Genomic DNA, 22139 nt, shown 5'->3' on the forward strand with positions numbered 1-22139 from the left:
AACCAGCGCATCGTCAAACTTTATAATCTATTGAATTGGTTTTCACCTTAACTAATAAGTGTCGTGGCGTTAAAAACGCCAATATTTTGACTGGACTTTGGTGCGTGTTGAAGCTGCAGGTCAGTCCGGAGCGGGACATGCGCCTGAAGCAGCGTTTCACTGTACTTCGGTTCAGACCCGCTCCGGGCTGGGATTATTTTTAGACCATCTAATGGTAGGGTTTATTGTGTCGGCCTGCGTTTGCTGCAGTTCTCGGTTGTTCCTCCCCGCTGCTCCTGGTTTCCAACCAGCTGTTCGTGGACACGTATGAATACAAAGGTTGATGGTGAGAGACACGTTGATGGTGAGAGACACGGGGAATCTGAGATCAAACACGTGTCCGGTGCGATAGTTTAATCTTGCATGTATTAATGCATCTTTTATTGTTGTCTTATCCATTCATTTTCAGGGGTGGAGGAGGTGTGTGTGTGTGTGGGGGGGGGGGGGGGGTGTTTTACTTGGTCTGCATTAGTCTGGTCCATTTTTAACATTCTGCCTTTTATCAACTGCCTTTAAAGCACTTTGACATTTGATCTGATTGAAAGGTGTTTGTAAATCAATAGATTTCTCATTGACATTTTGAATGGTTTTATGGGAGATGGCAGGAACACGAGGGTCTATAACAAAGCTCTGAGCCTGTTGCGTGAACAGAGCGCAGCACCACGACGTGCACGGGAAACAGGGAAGCTATGACCTTTGGGGGTTCGTATTTAAAGTAACACAAAATAGGCACCCGAGTCCCACCTGTTTTTTGTGAGCAGGTGAAGCCAGTCTTGTAACAGGAAGTTAGTTATCGTAGTTTGGCTGTTTTACACGTTCAGCCGGCAAAGCTGGCGCAATTTGGTTAAAACATTTTCTTCTTTAATCTGTAAAATCTGATGTTTTTAGATCCAGTGTCACTCAGGCTTCCCCTGGATCTGATGTCGAATGTGAAGAAACATCTATGGACCCACATAGAAATCATGAAAATAAGACACTCCTTATGATTCCAGACTTGCCTGAACATCATCACATTTTTAACCTTTCCCCAGCAGCAAACTATTACAATGATAGATGTCTATCGATCCACACATGGATTGCAAACAGGAACTGCTAATAGCTAATTCAGCATCATCGTAACAATGGTCATTTTTACATTACATTTACATTACATTTCATTTTGCCAAATGTAAATAAATAAAAAAGAAAGGTTAAAGTTGTAGCTCACAATGTAAATCAGTGAGTTGAGGGCAGCCTTCATTTTGTCCCCACAGAGTCAGACTGGGATAGAAAAAGTGTTACTTTTAATGAGTATTTCCATATTTGATTGTTTTCGTCCAACTGTTTTTCAGTTAATAGTTTCTTTTGTGGGGAGGAAAAGACAGCTGTCCCCAAATCCCTCACCTATTCTGACTAACAAAAGAAATCTGATGATAATTTGCAGGGATTAAAAAAGGACAGACGATAAAAGGACAAGCCAACTCTGAGACTTTTGTCCCCCTTGTGTGCAGACTGCAGGTATGGGCTGTCGTCTGGATGGCTGACGGACAGGGACGTGGACCAATCACATGACAAGATGCTGGCTCGCAACCGCTTCGTCGTCCTGGTGGTGGCGGGCGGGGCTGCGCTGGCCATCATCAGTCTGAGCCTCCAGTTCTGTAAGTGTTTGTGTGCACAACTCGACTGCTTTACATATTCATTCTTTCACGAGAGCTGTGATCCAATATTCAGATTGGATCATGAAAAAAAACAAAACAGAAGAAAAATACTGTGTTCCACGGAAATGTTGCTCAGGTCTTCTTGTTTGTGTTCATGCATGCACATGCTCCGTTGCTTTCTTCGTCAAGAGACCCCATTCATACCAAAACAAAGCACAATCCCCTGGAGACTTCCTATAAATATCCAGCACCAACAGTCCCGCTCACATCTGCCTAGGTGCATTCAATTGTGACTCCGTCGAGTCATTGTTCGGCATCCCCTGTAGGTATTGTGTCGATAGCGTGTCCCTGCCAGCCACGGTGAATGCGAGGAAACCACAGTTCGGTTTAAGGAGACGAGCTGCACTGAAGCTGATTTGCTAGCTTTGCAGATGGCATTTGAAAAACACTGGGTAATTAAGCAGGCGGGGCTTGCAGATCAAAAAGACATTTGGATTTGGGTTTAAAATGTGTAAATTGAAGCTATTTAGCCGAGTTCCTGAAAAACCTCAAAGCAGCGGAAGTGTTTACTCGACCGTCCTCGTTTGCGATGTGTGACCAAGAATATGACAAGTGCGGCTTAACATTTGCATCGGAGGCACCAGTGCATCTATAATTTAGCAGATGTGGGTGTGCAGACATTCAACAAATATTGTAAACATATTTTCTGACCTTCCCTGAAAGCTGCATTATTTGACTGAAGTGAATCACAGCACAGTGCAGAGTTTTGAATCATTTTAGTGTTATAAGTTCATCTGAAATCCCCCCTGAGGAGGGGAGCATCGTGGTGAGCGGGACACGAAGGACTTTATGTGGGCGGTCTTGACAGTTTCAGCATTATAACTTTGAGTAAAGCTGTGCATGTGTATTCTGATCCACATCTAGCAACGACGACGAACTACGCGTAAAAACAAAGTTACTGAGCTTTGTGTCGATACCTTTTGCTGATTGCAGCGACACGAGTAAGGTGCAGTTTACACCAAGAAGCAGCGATGGTGTTAAAAAATGACCAGTTTGTGCGGGAAACGACAAAAGAGGCAAATGTCACGTCGCAGTGCCGAAGCTGTGGTGAAACGTTACACGCAACAGTTCAACCGATGTCAAAACATTAGTCAGGAGTCCTGGTTTATAGCCATCATAAGCTTGTGTCTGGACAAGCATATAGGATTAGAGTCCCATAAATCACACCCTGCAGGATTATAGTGGAACTCGGTGCCACAGAGCTGGTATTTCTGACTGCAACATTTTCGGAGCTTTTCTTCCTCGGCGGTTTTTAACGTCCCGTCTGTCCCCTCGTAAAAACTCCAATGCTTAAGATGCGCGACTGAAATCTGTCTCTTTTACTTCTGGGCTTCTCCTCTTGCTTTCCTTACATAATAGGTTGGAGTTTAATGTGTGAAAAGGAAGGCAAAGCCAAGCAGGGATGTGTTTGCACTTTGGGACACCAAATACAGTCTCCTGCTCACCCAGATAATAATGTGTGCTTCACAGGAGTTTGCTGTGTAAGATAATATTAATGCCGCACTATCAGACCGACTCATATCCGATCCTTTGTAAAACACCCAGAGGAAGCCCTCTATTACTTTATAATACTTTGATAGTATTTTTTATTTTACCGTGGAAATCTATTTCATCTGCTGTTTTCTAATTAAGGGAGATTGTTCTTGTGGTTCGCTTTCAAACCTGCCCTCATTTAACTGTTGTTGACGAGTAGAGAACGGCTGCGGTCATCATTTATTTATCACACAGAGAGAAGGAATTGAGCCATTATCCAGGAAAAGCATGTAATGAAAGCATCAGGGATTTTCTCCTCATGTTTAATAGACCTTCTGGTTTTGTTCCACTCTCCTGCCATCGCTCGCTCATCTGTTCGTCTGCCTCGCTGTCTGTGCTGGTCTTCTGTCTCACTCCCAGACGGCTTTTAAGAGAAAGCCCATCCACGTGTTTATTGCTGTTTGTTGACCATTACCATGCGAGACTGGGTGACTGATGATGATCGATGGCTGAGTAAATACGCCTCTCCGGCTCCAGGCTACCTCGATTTATATCCAATGCATGACTGCGAAGACAGCAGGCGAAGGGGCGCGATCGCCACGCTGATTGACAGGCGAGGGAGTCCCAGAGGGAAGTGATGACTGAGCTCGGGGGTTCTCCGGGGAGGACAGCTGTGGGAGGAGATGGTTTAAGTGACAGAGACACAGAGAAAAGGATCTATTTTGAGACTTAAGCAGCAGCAGCAGCAGTGAACGGAAAGGTGAAGCACAGCTTGATGGGAGTTAAGTGCTGCAGGAGAGTCGGTGGAGTCGCAGTGAGAGGGAGAATGTCGTGGGAGGATAAAAGAGGAGAAGCGGAAAGGCAGGTTGTCTCTGAGGTTTAGACACTGATAGAAGAATTACAGCAAAGAAGACAGCTTGGACTGAAGTGCCATCCGGACAGACCACAGGAGGCTAAAAGCTTCTTTCCAGTGTCTCAGCAGAGGAGGGTCACGCACCACTTTTTTGGAACAATAATCCACCAACAAGTGTCCTTCTGTGTTAAACAAGCACTCCTCCAAACACTACAAGTTCTCGCCTTCACATTCATGACATTCCTTTTTCCTGCAGTCCCAGTTTAACTGGATCCACAGAGATGCCGTCCTTTCAGGACTTTCAACCAAAATCTAACAACAGTTTGGACAAATATTCACCACTGGACGAACTGAAATGTGTATTCAGCGCACCTGTGGAAACAAATGTTCCTCTTACAATGAATTCTTCACTCCACCTTTGCACTTGTGTTACTGTGTCCAAGTGCAAGTTTTATGGCAAATATATAAAATATGTAATCAAAATGTTTGTGGAGCACCAAGCTTTTTGTTAGTGCGATCTCCGTTTCCATGGCGATACATGAGGTACGACTAACACGGCTGTCAAGTGAGCCGCCATGTGTTAAAACCTGGCCAAGCTAGACGCCGCTAGGACTTAAAGTGCGCGACTAGCCGTGGTGTTACGGTGCGGGTGCTCGGAGCGACCAGAAAGGACCCAATTTAGCCAAATGGGTCCCATTTGGCTAAATTGGCAACAACGAGTGTTGAGAATATGACAGAAGAGAGGCTGTTCAGTCCTCCTGCCAACGTTACGAGCATCAAACACGAGTGCAAGCGAGTAGAGATAACCATTGAAGACAAGATGGGATGCAGCTTGTACTTTTCTAATTCAGAGCTGTTCAGCTTTCAAACAAACAAAATGAAAATGGACCCACTGACTTTTATAATAGAGGGTCTGTCGTAGTGTGAATGTGCACTGTTCAGACAGATTACCTGGAAGATATAAGTGAGAATATTCAGTCTCTGCACCCACTAGTTTTCTATACACACTCTTTCTGTGCCAGATTGTGTGGGCCGAAACCTATCCCAGCATGCATTTGGCAAAAAGGCACGGCCACTGGGCAGGCTGCCACTCCGTCGTAGGAGTCCCGCTGCGGCGGACCACTGCACTGAAAGTGCATTCACACCTAACCTGCTTGGTACGGTTCAACTGTGGTATGTGTTCCCATTCAGGGAGGTTTGTTGGGCTTAATGTTCCATCCGTTTGTTAACTCCAGCGCCGACCAAACAACCAGACCGGGACCGGCTCAGCCAGGACGGTTTATTAGTGGCATATGGGTCAACTGCAGAGATTTGTGCAAGGAGGTTTAGCGTGAATTCAAGAGTCAAACCGTTGTTGTATAAGCTCGTCTTCCTGATGCTGTCTCTCACCACCAGTGACAACGATGGTGCACTTAGAGCTGATGATGCTCTGAGTTACCCGTCAGATTGGTTTCATATTTATAAGTAATTATAGCTATGAACTTAAATGTGCGTAAACCAGTCCCAGGTCGAGGTCCAGACTGAAATATCTCCATCATAGAGTGGAGGGATTGTTCTGATATTTCAGATAGATATTCATGGTCCTCAGAGGACGACTCCTACTGACACGATGGTTCCCCGACTCTTCCTCCTGTGTCGTCATCAAAGTTTTCACTCACCCTGTGAAATATCTCCTCATCTGATTTATTGATTGGCACAAGTGTCGATCCGCTTACATTTTTTGTAGCATCACCGAGGTTCACGTTTTAGTTATTCATTCAAATATATTATTAATCTCAACATTTATTGAATGGACTGCTTCACACCTTCGTGGTCCCCAGAGGATGAATTGTCGTAACTTTGACTTTACATTCAGTGCCTTCAATCTGGTTAAAATCTCACTTTCTCTAATCCGTTTCTTTAAGACAAAATACCTGCAAAATGAACAACATTCACATCGGTCTCAGCTGCGCTATATTTAGTCAATTCTGTTCATATTTGTTTACTGTAACGCTAAACTAACACGGTAAACATTAAACCAGCTAGGGCGGCACGGTGGTGCAGTGGTTAGCATTGTCACCTCACAGCAAAAAAGGTTCTGGGTTCGAATCCGGTCCTGGGCCTTTCTGTGCGGAGTTTGCATGTTCTCCCTGTGCTTGCGTGGGTTCTCTCCGGGTTCTCCGGCTTCCTCCCATCATCCAAAAACATGCACCTCAGGTCAGGTTACCTGGCGCCGCGCTAGTGGCAGCCTGCTGCAGCAGCTCCCCCCTGAGAGCCCTCCTGCTGTAGTGAAGAAACTTCCACTCGGGGATTAATAAAGTGTATAAAATATAAAAAAAATCAAATCAAGCTAAACGTCAACATGCATTTTCATTGTAAGCATGTTCGCGTGTGAGCATGTAGCTTGAGTGCAGCCTCACAGAGCCGCTAGCACGAGCGTAGGCTGGTCTGTGTGATGTACACTTTGTAATCTGCGTGGAGCTGTAAAACGTGCAGATGTCAGAAAGCTTCACATTTTAGAATGCAAACCGCACGCAGCAGAAAAAAAAGATGGACGCTTTTCTCTGGCGTATGCATGTGCTCTAAATTTGTCCTCCTCGGAGTGCAAGTTTACGGAGAGTTGGCCTTTTCGGTCCTGTTTTTCCTCGACCAGGTGCGACAGGGACTGAACACTCTCGTTTGCGTCTGCGGGCAATGTTCGAGTGTTTAGTTCGCCGAATAAGCGTTCTCCAGACTGTTAGTGGAAACTGAATCATCTGGAGGAAACTCTGAGCCCCTGTGCCACTCTGGAATAAAAATCATATCGGCCTGTACTCGGCCTGTATGAGCGGATACTCCATTTTTTTTTTTTAAATGTATTTATTTATATTCGGGCCAATCAGGAGCTTGTTGCTGCATCCTCGTCTTTTTTCTGTTACTGAGCATTAGGGCCTGATGAAGTGTGCTGAGGAGGATGATAATCTGCGCTCGGACTGTTTGTCAAGCCACACGGCACCGCATCCTCCAGCTGTAAACAGTCTCCCGTTCGATTCGTTTTCTTTCATAAACGTTGTTCCATTTGCTCGCTTACGCCGGACATAAAGGCAGGATGGATGCGAGGTCTGTTATGACAAACAGCAGCCATGCCCGTGTTTTGTCGGTGTCAAATATTTGTTCCATCCTTTCCACTGGTTTTTGGTGACCACCGCGCTGACGGTACAGAACCTTTTGGAGTCAGGTACCAGAAGTGGGGCGCAGCTTCTTCATTTCAGGTCAAACCGCATTCTCCGAGCAGCTTTTAACCCCGTAATCACTGCGGTGTCGTAGCTGACACAAATTTGTTTGTGTGCGCTTTTGAGGCAGAACAGCGTTTTTGGCTTCTGGTAAGAAAAACAGTGGAGCTGTTTCCGAGTGCGCATAATGACGAGCTCCCACCGGCACAGAGGTGGAGGATTTAAAAGCGTGGATTAAGTTTAGCTCTGCATTTATGAGCCCGGGCGTACGCACGTCGGTGGCTGTACGGCCGGATGCGGAACGTTTCAGAGATTTGTGACATTCATCGATTTTGTCGTCTTTGTAGAAGCTCTCGGACCCCCGATTTTGAGATCTAGTGTGGGTGAAAGAACATTTTGGAAACACATTTGAAGTCCTGAATGCTTTTTTTTAGTGGAGCCACATTTAGCGTGGGTGCATGAGTGTGTCTGAGGGAGCGCAACAGTTTGCTCAGTGGGCCCTTGCTGTGTATGTAGTGTTGGGCAGGGAGTTACAAAAGCCCCATTGTGTAGACAACTGTGACTGAGTAGTTTGGTCAGTCTGGACAGGCGTGTGTGTGTGTGTGTGTGTGTGTGTGTGTGTGTGTGTGTGTGTGTGTGTGTTTCTCTGGGAGGTGGGGGCTGGCGGTGTATGGGGCACAGAGCGTAGAGGGGCACAGGTTATGGAAATGAATGAGCTCTAGTGTGTGCGTCTGGACCTCAAGCTGCCGAGCAGTCGTCAAAATGGTGTCCACTGTCGCCGCACACGTTCTCCTCTTCCTCATCTCTGGTGAGTTTACGCAAATTCCTTCATTTACTAATTTAAACCTTCTTTTTTTTTAATGAAGGTTTTCACCACGGGTTTCACCACTTCTTTAACTTGAAAGCCGTCTGGTTGTGGTCTTTGAGGGGTTTGTTTCCAGTGCCAACTGAGACCGAAACGCTAAACTCAACAATTTTGGTTTATCAGGTTAATCTTGTCCACTCAATGAGGTGTCTTTGTCTTTTAAAAAAAAAAAAAAAAAGCCTCTCCCCTATCACTTCTGTTGTAACTGTTCTTAGATGCTTCATGAAGAATGATAACAGTATTTTATTTGTGTGTGTATATGTATGTATATATATATATATATATATATATATATATATATATATATATTTACAGTATTAATATACAACTACTGTTACAAAACAATTGGCATAAACAGTGTATTTAGTAGTTACCTCATAGTTTTCTCAGCCTGTGGCTCGAGTGTGTCAGCTGCAGAGATGAAGTGCGATAATAACGTCTTCCTGTTGAAGAGGGAGACGCGAGACACGGCTGAAAGTGAAAGTGTCTCCTGTGAAAGTCGGCTGCCGTCAGTCTGACGCCTGCTTTACAGTAAATGCTGAACATTTTGTCTCATCTGCAAACAGCAAGATCCTCAAACAGCTGTGATTCCTCCCAGAAACTCTTCATCCTTCATATTCATCTCCTGCAGGGCACTTCGTAGAGCCATTTGCAAATGGTGGAAGTCACATAGAAGCAAACATAACCACTGCTTTTTGGGAAGCAACTGCTTTATTTCCTTCATGCTTGATTATTGTTATTTGTCTTTTTGAACTGACTGATTAGCCCGTGTAAAAAAATAACAGTTAATCACTGAGCAGGAATAAAACAATTTATTTGAAGATCAATTTAATAAATTGTAAGACAAGGATCAGCAGCAAATCCTTCCATTTGAGTTAATGGAACTATTAAAGGTTAAACATTTTACAGATGAGCAGTGAATCAGCTCTGATTAATCTGTTGATTAAAGTGGTGTCTTCAGGTTGATGGGTTTTCCAGTCCAAACATCCAAAGCACAACAACAGTAAACTTAAAGTGATGTAAAACAGAAAAGCAGACACCTTTATGAAGCTGGGAGCAGCAAAAGTTTGACATGAATGCTTGATAAATGGCTCAAAGACTGAAATGAAGGCAAGATTATCACCTTATTGGTCCGGGAGGACGTTTCATGTCTTTCCTGCGGAGGACAATGGACTGTACTATGGAGTCATTCGCACAGTTAAACAAATAAAACATCATCCTGGGAGCCAATTTGTAAGTATTTGTGTAGCAAAATTCAACAACAAGGATGTTCAGTGACATCAAGACAATATATGTAAAGGAAATACAAGGCAGTCTGAAGGGACGATATAAAAAGACACATAAATAGTTGTGTGTTGAACAAACATGAGTGATTATTTGTACAACGTGAAGGGACTTTATGAGCTCCACAGGAAAGAAGAGAGAATGCATATGTGAGTGTCGTTCCCTCATCGGGAGTCTGTGTTTTATGTCTGAGGGTTGTTATAGAAATGAGGACCCATTAGCTCTTTGTGTTTTATGATCAGGCAGGGAACGGGCCCCTCTTTCTTCCTCTGCAGCACGATGTAATATTTGCACAGTTGGCTTGCCAGCTTGGAATCGTTGTGTGTGTGTGTGTGTGTGTGTGTGTGTGTGTGTGTGTGTGTGTGTGTGTGTGTGTGTGTGTGTGTGTGTGTGTGTCATAAGTGGGATTTGGATGCCCGACTTGCCAACAAGGGCACGAGTTCAGCTTCCTCTTTCTTTCTTCAGAGTTGGATCTTCATAAATGGTCTTTCCAGTTCCCACAACACCTCTGCTCCTATTGGACCAGTTCTCCGCGGGGTCACAGGTCACCGGTGTCTAGGCAACACAGCAGTAACAGTGAGGGGTTCTGCGGTACAGAGCAGTTGGCATGGAGATGAACTGAAATGGGATTCGTTTTCTATGCTACTCCATCATCTTGTTTTTCTTTTTCCCATGTGTGCATTTCTTCTTCTAAAAACATTTCAAACTTCTTTTAATCTTTTAAAATCTGTGCAGTCAGCATCTTCTTAGCCATGCTAGAGGAGGCCGGTCACTGCTTTGGTCCAGGATGGACCGCATATCTGAGGACTGTGGAGAGGTTCAGAGGTTTTGTGCCGACATTCACGGTCTTCATTCATGATATCGGTGTGTTGATGAAGAACGAGTTTAGAATCGTGAAGCCCTCGAGGACGACGCTCCATCGTATCTTTAAGACCTCATGGGAACTTATTATCCCAACACGGCGTTTCACTCTCAGAGTACAGGCTTACTTGTGGTTCTCAAGAGTTTCCAAAAGTAGAATGGGAGGCAGAGCCTTCAGCATCAGGCTCCTCTCCGGTGGAACCAGCTCCTAGTTTGGGTTCAGGAGGCAGACACTATCTCAACTCTTCAGATTAGGCTTAAAGCATTATTACTTGATAAAGTTTATAGTTATGGCTGGCTCGGATGACCCTGAACCATCCCAGACTGGATTTTCCCTGGTTTCTGGAGGACTTAGAATCTGTGGTAGTGGCGGTTAATGGTGGGCAGTAGTTTAACTATTATCATGACAATATTTAGTCAAAAATGTAATGTTTGTCATAAATGTAATAATCACCAAACATTGGTGAAACAAAGCTTATAGTGAAGCTGTAGTGCCTTAGGTGGTGTGGAAATGGTGCGCAAAACCTTGTCTGAGCTCTGCTTTCTTTTGCTCTCCATGTATTTGTATGCCAGTATTGCATGTCATTTGAACTTTTCCTTAACATTGATCTTTTAATGTGGTTGTCAATTATTCTGTTTACTTTTGTACGCAGACCATTTTATAATGTGATTTAGCACTACATAAATTAAAAGAAGGAAAAGCCGCATGTTGTTTTTTTTGGTTTAAACTTCCCCACTTGCTGCATGTTGCCAGTGTACACTGTGTTCTTGAACGAGGCAAAAGAAAAAAGATAAAGAGTATCACAAACCGGTCAGCCAATCAAATCGCTTCCCACAGTCAGAAGCTGCATACTAATATTTCACATTTAGAGAGCCGTACCGGTTTCCTGCTGTGTTCTCTCCTCCTTCACTCGGCTTCTTTTCTTTCCTTGTACTTTCTTTTTTTTTTTAAATTCTCTCTCTTCCTATGTCATGATCTATTTCTGCAGTGAACCTGATCCCCACCACCCCCGTAGTGGAGGAGCGACCCTTCCAGGCTGCAGATGGAGGTGTCGTAGTGGCTCAGGGGAAGAGCAGAAAGCGAGTGTTCCCGCTGCCCCGCACCCAAGAACCCGACCCCATATCTGAGGCCTACGGCTACTGCAACACTCCCAACCGCAGCGAACAGGCCTGGGAGGGTGAGACCGACACACCGACGCATCAAATCTCGTCTCGAGACTGCTGCAAGCCTGCGGACGTAACGTGTGATTTTGAGTTTGGTTACCGATTCCTCGGAGCGATGCTGGAATCGGAAGCCGATTTGATTGACAGCGCACAGACACTTAATTTAGTAAGAATGCCATCTTCAGTGTGTCAGGACTCAGGGGGTGTTAATTTTGGGAAAGTCATTTCCACTAGATTACATCACCCATATTACTGCTGCACTCGGTCTCTCTCTGCAGCACAGCAGCGGGTTTGTAGCCTGAGGCGACCATACAAGTATCCTTCACCGCTCCAAGACAAGTTATACAAGCAGCCGCTAATTAAACTTTACTGCATATTTTCTGAAACACTCACCGACACACGCTCACGCACTCGCAGACAGTGAATACATTTGTTGAACTGTTCGTTTAATTTATCAATGACACATTTCCTATAATAAGGTGTGTTGTTCGTAAACTCCCGAGCCTTGATGGAGTCATTTTAACAGTGTTTTTTATACTTATAAGCAGAATTCACCTTTGGAATCGTTTGCTACATCACGAAACCTGCATTAACAAAGCGGAAACAAATTCATAGACACAACACTGTTGACCTAATAACTTTTAAATTCATTTTGCTAAGTTGTTAGCTAGCAGTTGCTTATTTAAGCATTTAGCAGGTGCAGATGAACACTGGCATTGATTAGGAGTCGTGTTATTGTCCACCTAATGACTGCAAGTCCGTTATTCATTCTGCTTTTTTTTCTCTGGTTTTGGTCTCTACCAACTCTTGGAGAAAAACATGTGGTTCTGCAGCTGCTGAAATTCACACTGCATTTATCAACTCGTTCCAAACTTTGTCTGCAGCAACGTTTTGGACCATGAAACCAAAACAAGTGTCTGAAAGATGAAGGAAAGCTGTGGTCGGGTGATAGTTCTCTCTGACATTAGAGGAGAGATCAGACACAAACGTGCCAATATCCTGCTTTATAGGAAATAAACAAACATAACTGTTTATAAAAAAAACAGGGGGTGTGAGGACAGATTGCATCAGTGGTGAGTGTGATGTGTGGATGAGTGAGGAATGTGTCTGATGATGTTTAAGGCAGAAAATAAAAGGTCAATCTGAACCCAAATCTGAAAGATGTGAAGACATCAGGCCTGTATTTTTTCCTTCTTTGGTAGAGACCTATGCAGGCGTCCCCACATTACCTCCATGACCCTCCAAACTCAGTCGTAATCATTTGATAAATACTTACATGATTGATAGCTGAAGGGAAAGTAATGACAAACCCATCATGGATATTAAAACAGCTGATGTTTCTGCTGCTGCTGATGAGCGTCTCCTCCGACAGGTCACAGTCCTGCTGACTACAAGCTGCTGTCCGTCCAAGTGATGATTCGCCACGGCGACCGTTATCCCCTCTACTCCATCCCCAAGACCAAGCGGCCCACCATCGACTGCACCCTGTCCACCAGCAGGTGCACACACGCCTCCTCAAACATATCCATGAATAATATATGACATGAATTTGACATACGCGTCACTACAGCGGCCAATTAACTGCTTTACGTTTGAACTAAAACTCGCAGCTTCTTTCAGCAACTTTCTCGCTCATCCCACAGTTGTTTACAAGCTCGTTATTTGAGCTCAGCGGTTAGCGGTGGCTTTTCCTCCTCCTCTGTGTGTCTGAAGTTTAGTGAGTCCTCCGCTTTCTTTAGTGACGATAATAATACATGTAATAGATGTAGTTTGTTTGCCCTGATGGAGACGAGGCTCAGCGGATTTGAAACACAGCTTTGCACCCGAGAGGGGTGACTGGGTGAACGTCCAACAGAAACGTAGCCTTCAGCAGACGCCCACGATTCACCACCAAGCAGCTGCGGAGCACTCAGAGAGTCAAAGAGCAGAGATGCAAACACTGGCAAAGCTTTATGGAAGAAACGGGTTATGTAGCACAACGTTAAACTGTACTGATATAAATGGCGTTGTCTTGTTTTGTATCTTGTTTGAAAATGCATCGATTTACCTTAAAAAGTTGATATACCACGCAGCTGATAGGTGTTCACGCCCGCAGACTCCTTCCATTTAGATTTTTGTTTTTCTTCTTCATATGGTCAAAAGATGCAAATCAGCCACCACCAGACTCCAACTTCATTTTTACCCTGTCGTCTTTGCGGTCATGCAGGAACAAAAGGAAAACAGGCAATATAAATGATCATGATAATGCACAAGAAATAAATAAGCAGCATTATGCCACAATAAAAGCAACAGTTTCTTTCCGTGCACGTTGAGGAATGTTTGCTGGATTCATGTCTGAGACGGGGACTGAAATGGAGGCAGTTACAGCTAATTTGTGGTTTTGTGCGTTTCACACGATCAAAGAAACAAAACGACTGACCGGACACAAAAAAAGTTGGTTGGTTTGTTTGTTCGGTCTGAAGATAAAAGGCTTCATGCGTTCAGTTTTAATTCAACCAGGTCAGAAGAAAGGGCACAAAATGCCACCAGGACTTCATCTGACTTCCCGAGCAGCAACATTCATGAGCTCCAGCCACCTCTGCCTGCTGCTCATCTGGAAGTGAGAGAGAAAGAGAGAGACTCGCGTATTACTGAACCGGCCTTTAATATCCTCCTATAAAAAAAAAATAAAAAAAACTGCTGGCTCAACAGCAGCTGTCAGAAAATGAGCTCAGTGTGTTGAAGGGAGAAGAGCTCCGGATTCTTTTTGTGTGACGTTTTAAGAAGCTTACAGCGTTTAATTTGTATCACATTGGTAAATCAGGATCTGTGTAAACTCATGAATACTGAACAGGCTCTTCACCCGTCGCCTGGTTTCCCCGTGTTGTTGCGTTTGTCAGTGATAGCGGGTGGGTTCGGTTTGTCACGTCTGCTGCGCTGTGCTTTGGTGCAGATGGATACACACACACACAATCAGAGACATATTTCCGTTTGTGTGTGTGCGTGTGTTTGTGTGTGTGTGTGCGCGCGCGCGGTCCGTCACGGCTGCTTTATGTCGCTTGATTTACGCAACATCCTCGCCGAGGCAGCTGCTGCAGACCCTCCCGACAGAAACGTGGGCGGAAGAAGACGCGCACACAAGCTCAAATTAATTTTGTTATCTTCTTTCCTTCATTATGCGCCGCTCTCCGGTCTCCACTCTGCAGTCCCTGCTGCTCGTTTAAGAGGGCTCGATGAGAGTTGCTGATTGGAAGGTATTAAAAGCCGGCTCGCCTCTGTACTCCAGCTTCAGAAGACGTCTGAAATCAACACTTTAACATCCAGCTTCTGTGTTTTTACGGTAACTGCAGCTCATGCAGACGCTGCAGGTGGAAACACACCTGCTATGACAACAAACCATTTATTTTTAGAGCCTGAACAAATGCAGTTTGGTGAGGTCGTTTTTGATGTGTGCGCCCGCATCCTTCGGGATGATTCATTCGGACCATATGGTGGATAAATTCTCTCTGACCAATCCCCGTTTTTTTGGGCCGTGTACCTGGCTTCAGATTGAGCCAATGTCTTAATTTCGTACAAAGCTTTCACTGCCATCATCACACCAGCTTTGCACATCTGGGCAGAGCACAGGACGCACTCTAATCTTTTAAAGCTGGCGCAGTGTACACACAGTTGGTTGGCTGCGGGCGATAGCGACGTACGTTTGATTATTGAATGTTTTCATCACCCTTGATCTCTCAACTGAAGCTGAAAAGTCATCCAGGACACAAGCCTCTTATGAACGAGGTCGTGGTCTCGTACGAACACCTGGGTCTCCAATGAGAAAACGGAAAGCAGGGAGGACATTAGCGACCTCATTTTTATCATTTAGGACTTTTCAATATTACAAATACAAAAATAAAAACAGTTTCTGTATCTATGTTAATGTCTTGGTACTGAGTGGATTCATAAATGTACACTTAAAATCAGATTCTGGATTTAAACATTTGGGATTGTGGTATTTCTATTATTTGGCAGTTCTGCAGCTGGTGCCGCTCTAGAGATGCTGACGTCAGTCTGTCTGTCAGTCCACCACTTTGGTCTTCATTTTTTACTCGAATGCCTTTGATCATTGTTGTTCAGAGGCCTTTTCTATCTGCTAATGCCGAAGTGTCTTTGGGCAAGACACTGAACCCCAAGTTTGCAAACTGCAAAGTGCTTTGAGTCCGCGGAGGTGATAAAACGCTGTATAAGTGCAGACTGTTTACCATTTACTGTCTCCGCTGCGTCTCCGTGACTAAATACTCATAAATGGGGCTGAATATCCAAGTCAGCAAAATCACTGTAAAATCTATCCTCGTGCATAACATCCTCTGTACTTGTATTCTGGGAGGACATTTCCACTGTTGGAAAAGCAGCTATTTGCAGTACAAGCAAAGAGAGTGAAGTTCTGTGTGGGTGAGGTATGCAGAGCGCCCGCTGGCCTGCCGAAGAACAACGGCTTCCTGGGGGCGGAACCGGCGCCCAATCAAATACTGTTTCTTTTTTTTTTACTCTTAGTACGTACTGACTGCAGCTCCCCTTAAAAAGTACTTGCTGCTGCATGTAGTATGTATTCAAATTGGGACGTGCTACTTCATAAAAAAAATGCGCCTTGAACTTTGACCCTCTTGGTTTTATCTGTCGCGATGTTACAAAAAGGATGCGATTTGGAACGAGTACGTTTCCTCCTTCGACGAAAGGAAGCACCACAACTGACTCGGCGGCTCAGTCGATGTGACGGATCTCCCGCCGTACAAAGGATTGTGGGTCGGAGCAGCCAGAGTAGCAGGCTGGCCTGCAGACTGCCAAATACGTGCGGATGTAGCAGGACATCCCGGTACTTGTGGCGTTCTACGTTTAACATGCTACATATTGGGAGATGAGATCCTAAATCTTTCCTTGACATACTAAGTGATATCATGAATATTGGAACGCAGGCAGCCACTTCATTGAGCAACGTACTGCTTCAGTTCACTACATTTAGCATCGACACTGATTGGACACGCACATAAAACTTGGCACGACAGCAGAGTGTGCGTCTTGTGTTTGTGTCTGAGCAGGAACACTTCGCTTCCAGACCGAGTCCACTTCTGAGGACGATGAACGTCCAGAAACAAGCAGCGGAAATAGATGCAGCTCAGGAAGGTTGATATTTCTCAGCTGAAGCTGCAGTCGAACTGCGATGTGTGTTTGGACGATTTGTGGTTTCACTGTGCTCGTTTCGCTCAGAGAGTCGGCTTCGTGTTTCAGTTCCTCCTGGAAATAATGGAGGTAGTTCTGTTTCTATTTAGACCAGAGCGTAATTACAGGGACCAGAGCTAGCATATGCCCTGGGCTCGAACCTCAGTCTGGTGGGGGGGGGGTGTGTGTGTGTGTGTGCGCGCATCTGCGTCTGCGTGTTTTGTCTGTGTGTCTGTGTCTGTCTGTCTGTCTGCGTGCGTGCGTGCGTCCCCGTCTGTCCATCCATCTGTCTCTGTGTGTGTGTGTGTGTGTGTGTGAGAGAGTGAGTGTGAGTGAGTGTGTGTGTGTGTGTGTGTGTCTTGGCACCAGCTTGCCGTCCCACTGTCTCCGTCTGCGGTTAACTGAGCTGTCTCCAGCAGGGAACATCTCTCTCTCTTTCCTCTCTTTCTTCTACCAACAGTCATCTGTCTCGTGCTCTCCTCCCAGTTTCGACCACACCATCTCACCCCCCCTCCCCCTTACCCTGCCCTTACCCCCCCCCCCCCCCCCCCCCCACACACACACACAAAAAACAACCAACTACCTCTTTCTCCTCGTCTCTCCCCATCCCTTCACTAATCTTTACCCCGTCCTATCCAGTGATAATAATCCCCGTTTAATGTAATTGGTCTCTGTAATCTTTGGTTAGCAACAATCCGCCTAATAGACAGCCTGGCTGGCTCTTTGTCCACACGAGTGTCCCCATCCGCTGACGTCCAGTCTCCCAGTGTAGCCAATTAAATCTAAAACGTCCCAAAGTCCCCACAGTGAACTGATCTGCTGATGACGGAGCAGAATGGAGAACCGGTGGGCACAAGATTCCCCTCGTTTAGACTCTCCCATGCGCTTTGCAGTGCATATATTTATATTCATATTTTATATTTAAAGTGTGATACTACAAAGACAGTCGAGTGGTTAGATAATGAGCAGCTGCTGGTGCAGCGCGACAGCAGAAGGAAACAAAATGTAGGTTTTCATTTAAAAAAAACAACCAAAAAAACAAAACTGTCCTTTCCAGAGTAGCCGGTGGCGGAAGATGTCAGATGAGGTTTTTACTGTTCCAGGTCAGTTACAACGATCATGTGATTTAAAGGTAGTGACAGCGAGTGGGTTTTTTTTAATTTATTTTTTTATGGCTTGTTCCAGAACCAGTCCGAGATCACTATGGAAACGGTGTGCATGTGTGCGCGCCCCGCATTAATCTGGGCGAGCTGAGCTTTGTTATATTAAACTGTAATCTTCAATCATCTCTAATCTACTAGATCACCAACTGCTCCTCTTGCTGCTGCCGTCGCCATGTGCTGGTGTTTGTGTGTGTGTCTGTGTATGTTACTGCATGAGTGCGTATGTGTGTGTCTATATATGTGTGTATGTATGTTTGTATGTGTGTGTGTGTCCCAAGGCAACAAATTCTTTCATCTTTTTTTTTTATTTTTTTTATCTCCATCTCTCATATTCCCTCCCACACATATTGAACAGTGCTGCTGCTGCTGCTGCTGCTGCTGCGGAGCCACGGTTGTGTTACAGAGACACCTGCTGGTCGACTCAGCAAATGACCTCCACATACAATCACATACTCAACGTGTACATTTCCACTCATATATTCTTTATTTGGAGGCCCGGTAGCTTCCACACAAATCACAAATAAACAAACAAATATCAACACTATCAATAAAACAAGAAAAAGACGAGAGAAAAAATGGAAACCCTAAAACAAAAGCCAAATAATCCCATATTCAGGGCCTCAATCAAAGGTTGAATGACAGCAATAACTACACTAACGTCTATGTGAGATTCAATGAATTTAGTTTGAGTGACTTTTGGAAAAGAAATGTGTTTTTGCTCCGTCTGATGTCGGTGGGGAGCAAATTCTCAAGCATGGAACTCAACACGGCCAAATGACCAAGTGCTCCCTGGACGTGTTTTCCAGCCGTGACAAAAACACTGTACGTGCTAGTTTTTCACAGAACAAGTGTGGTGTCATATTACAAATAACTTTTTGCATGAATAACCGAAGACAGGATTTTAATTTTGCGTCCACAGTTTGCCATGATGACCGTTTATGCATCTCACACATTTGTACAGGAAAAAAACAATAAAGAACTAAGCTTTTTTTTATTTTATTTTTTTATGACAATAATGATACAAATCTCGGGTTTTTGTCATTATCTTTTAATGTTTTGTTGATCGAGTCATTTTTAAAGGGGAAAAGTACTTTCAGTCGGTCCGCATTCTGCTTTCAAGCTGCACTACAATGGCATTCAATCCCAGTCGCTTTTAGAGATGTGAATACATATTTAACGAAATACTTATTTGAGCTGTCATCTGTCCGCCCTCATGTACCTGAAGGCATGTCTATTGTGTGGTTTTGCTTTTATTATGTCAGATGTATGTATTTTATATACCGTGAAAGCTTCTCATGTCTGTTTTAGTCGGAGTCTCACTCTGGAGCACAATGGGATCCTGTTTGATCCATATTTCTATTAACGTCTCTCCTTTGCATGTTTTGTAGAATTAGACTCTCACCTACATGTCTTTAATTGTAATAGTTTTTTATTTTATTAGCTTTCATTTTCTTCTTTCTTTTTGTTAATGTTTTTCATGCTTATAAATGACCTCAATAACTGTAATTTTAATATCGATAGTTTTTTTTTTTTAGGGAGACATTATAACACCTGTCTGGGGACTGCAGATGAAAAATAGTATCTTGGCTAAACCTGCTGCATTTACAGCAATGATTTATTAGTGTGCATTGTCCTTGTAAAATAGACAAACATAAATCAAATAGTGGTAGATGATGGTCAAACTTTTTGCTTGCTTCGCAATGCGAGTTCAGGAATCTGAAGGTGAGAAAAACAGGAAGTCATCACGTTGAACCTGAAACTGAGCTTATCTGGCATTTATTTTTTCTTGAAAAATAATCAAACTATTATTTATTGAAATTTCTCTTAAGAACAGATATGATTTGCTGTGAAGTGAGCGTCACACAGGCTTCAGGGGTTAAAAGAGACAGCAGCTGTTAACGGTGTCTCGAAGCTCGGCTGTCGTTTTAACAGGATGCGTTCAAGTGTCGGTGTTTAAATGTTGGAAAAAGTACAAATGCTGTTTGCCTCGGCGTGCCCGCGTTATTTTGTGTAACGACGTGAGCTGAAGTGGATTATTGTGTTCATGGAACAGTGTAACTGTTCTTTCAGTGGTTGCAGCTTTGGTCAAGAGCTCTAATTATGTTGATAACGTGGAGAAGCCACAGTCATGACATCAGACAGGAGAAGTCACGAGTTCGTTAGTCGTGTAGTTTTCTGAGAATAATTCACACCCTTGGAAACCCGTCTGTTTCTGCCCTCTTGTCGTCCCTCCCCGCCCTCAGGAAACCTTCCCACCCGCTACTCAACGCCCTCATTGGTCACATGGGCCAAGGGAGTCGTGGCCACTGGGAGTCACCGCTGGCCTCGGTTCCCCGGCTGCCCAACCACAGTGCCTGTGAGATGGGAGAACTCACGCAGACAGGTACCCACACCTGGCGTTTTCATTCAGATCAGTTGTGACAGTCTGGTTTTGTAGATTTCTCTCCAACAAGTGTTATATTGATCAAATAATCTTGATATTTATTATGTTCACGCGTAGATGCAAGTTAAACCTGGTTTCCGTCCTGTTCCAGGTGTAGTGCAGCACCTTCGCAACGGGCAGCTCCTCCACCACGCCTACAACCGGCACAATCTCCTCCCGTCCGATTGGTCACCCCGTCAGGTTTGGGTGGAGACCACGGGTAAGAGCCGCACCCTCCAGAGCGGACTGGCCTTCCTCTACGGCTTCCTCCCGGAGTTTGATTGGACGAAGCTGACCGTGCGTCACCAGTGGAGCACTCTGTTCTGCGGCTCGGCCTGCGACTGCCCCGCCAGGAACAGATACCTGGAGGAGGAGCAGAGGAGGCAGTATCGACTCAGAGTGGCCGATACCGAGCTGGAGAGGACTTACGCCGATATGGCGCGCACTTTGGGACTCCCCACCCGCCAGCTCCGAGCTGCGAACCCGATAGACTCCCTGCTGTGCCACCTGTGCCACGGCCTTTCCTTCCCGTGCGTTCCCGCGGGAGAAAGCGGCAACGGCGGATGCCTGACTTTGGCGCAGTTTGCCGTAATTCGTCGGCAGCAGCTGGACGACGAGGTGGATCGGAGGAGAGTGGGGCTGTATCGTAAATACGCCATCCTGGCCATGTACCCCTACCTCAATCGAACTGCCACCAAGATGGAGCGGGTCGGCAAGTTCGGCGAAGCCGGCCGACAGCCTCGGGCAGGGGGCGAGGAGGTCTTCACCCTCTCGTCGGCCCACGACGTCACCGTGGCCCCGCTGCTGAGCGCCCTGGGACTGGAGGAGGCCCGCTTCCCGCGTTTCGCGGCACGGGTGGTCTTTGAGCTGTGGAAGAGTCCGCCGGTGACGCAAGGGCAGGCAAAAAAGAAAGCCGGAAAAGGCGAGAAGTCAAAGGCGAAAGACGGGGAACTATTCATCAGGGTGCTGTACAACGGCGAGGACGTGACATTTCACACAACCTTCTGTCGCTCCCGCGACCGCCCCCGCCGGCCAGCCGCTCTGCCCTCTGAAAAACTTCCTGTCTTTTGTCAGGAGAGACATGTTCAGCGTGGTCAATGCTACTTCCTACAAGGAGGCGTGCTACAGGCGCCCTGGTTGACAGACGGAGGGGAGGGTGACGGGGGGGGGGGGGGCGGAGTTGGCAGATGGCTGGACTTCCCTTGGTTTTTTTGTGGTTTTTTTTCCACTTTTGGAGAGGGTGCACTTTTATGCTGCTCATAGTGTCTTAAAATTCCACGTTTTTAAATGTAGTCCGACATTCCGAAGTACAAAGTGAGCAGCAAACACGCAATACTGTACATAACACCTTCAGTTTCTAACTGTCCTATAAACTTCTTCTGCTGTTTTTTTTTGCTATTGGATCATTCCTCAGTGTGTCTGTAATAGATTGGATCATTTAAGGGAAGTTGAACGGCACTCAGCCACTTTATTCCTACATTCCATAATACCATGGAATTGTACAATTTCATTATTCCCAAATGCCTCCAAGAAAGGGGAGCGATGAAAAACTGTGCTGGATTGTTCATTCCTGGGAACTGCTTTGTGGATAATAAATCTTTTCAGTGAAAATACACGTTGGGCTGGTTTGGGCCAAAATATTCAATATGACTAAGTCATCAGTCACTTGTTTCTTTGAGGGTTTAATGTTAACACCTACAGTAGGCTGTCTTTTTGACGGCAAGGCTTTGACACATTGATGCTGGTCTTATTATTTTTTTTGCTTTATTAAACTAGACTGCGGTACATTAAACATGTTTTTTTTCCCCTTTACATTAATTTACAACTACAGTACATCTGTATTTATGTTATTTGGTGCCATAACTGATTACATTCCACTTTAATTTTAGGTACAGAATCCAGTAAAGGTGCGTTCTGAACAAACATTTATGCTGTAAAACACATACGCA

General features: G+C 45.0%; 1 protein-coding gene across 1 annotated transcript; it reads left to right on the forward strand.

Moving 5' to 3' along the window:
* The first annotated feature begins 247 nt into the window (after positions 1 to 247).
* Positions 248 to 21361, forward strand: pxylp1 (2-phosphoxylose phosphatase 1). Its single transcript, XM_069147452.1, is given in 7 exon segments — positions 248 to 343; positions 1530 to 1676; positions 11253 to 11441; positions 12800 to 12926; positions 20012 to 20151; positions 20303 to 21224; positions 21226 to 21361. Coding segments are annotated over 7 exon segments (1668 nt in total). The 5' UTR covers positions 248 to 306; the 3' UTR covers positions 21332 to 21361.
* Positions 21362 to 22139: the final 778 nt, after the last annotated feature.

This window comes from Embiotoca jacksoni, unplaced genomic scaffold (assembly GCF_022577435.1).
Source record: "Embiotoca jacksoni isolate LCO1_2020_lvr unplaced genomic scaffold, fEmbJac1.0.p SCAF_14, whole genome shotgun sequence".
Lineage (NCBI taxonomy): Eukaryota > Metazoa > Chordata > Actinopteri > Embiotocidae > Embiotoca > Embiotoca jacksoni.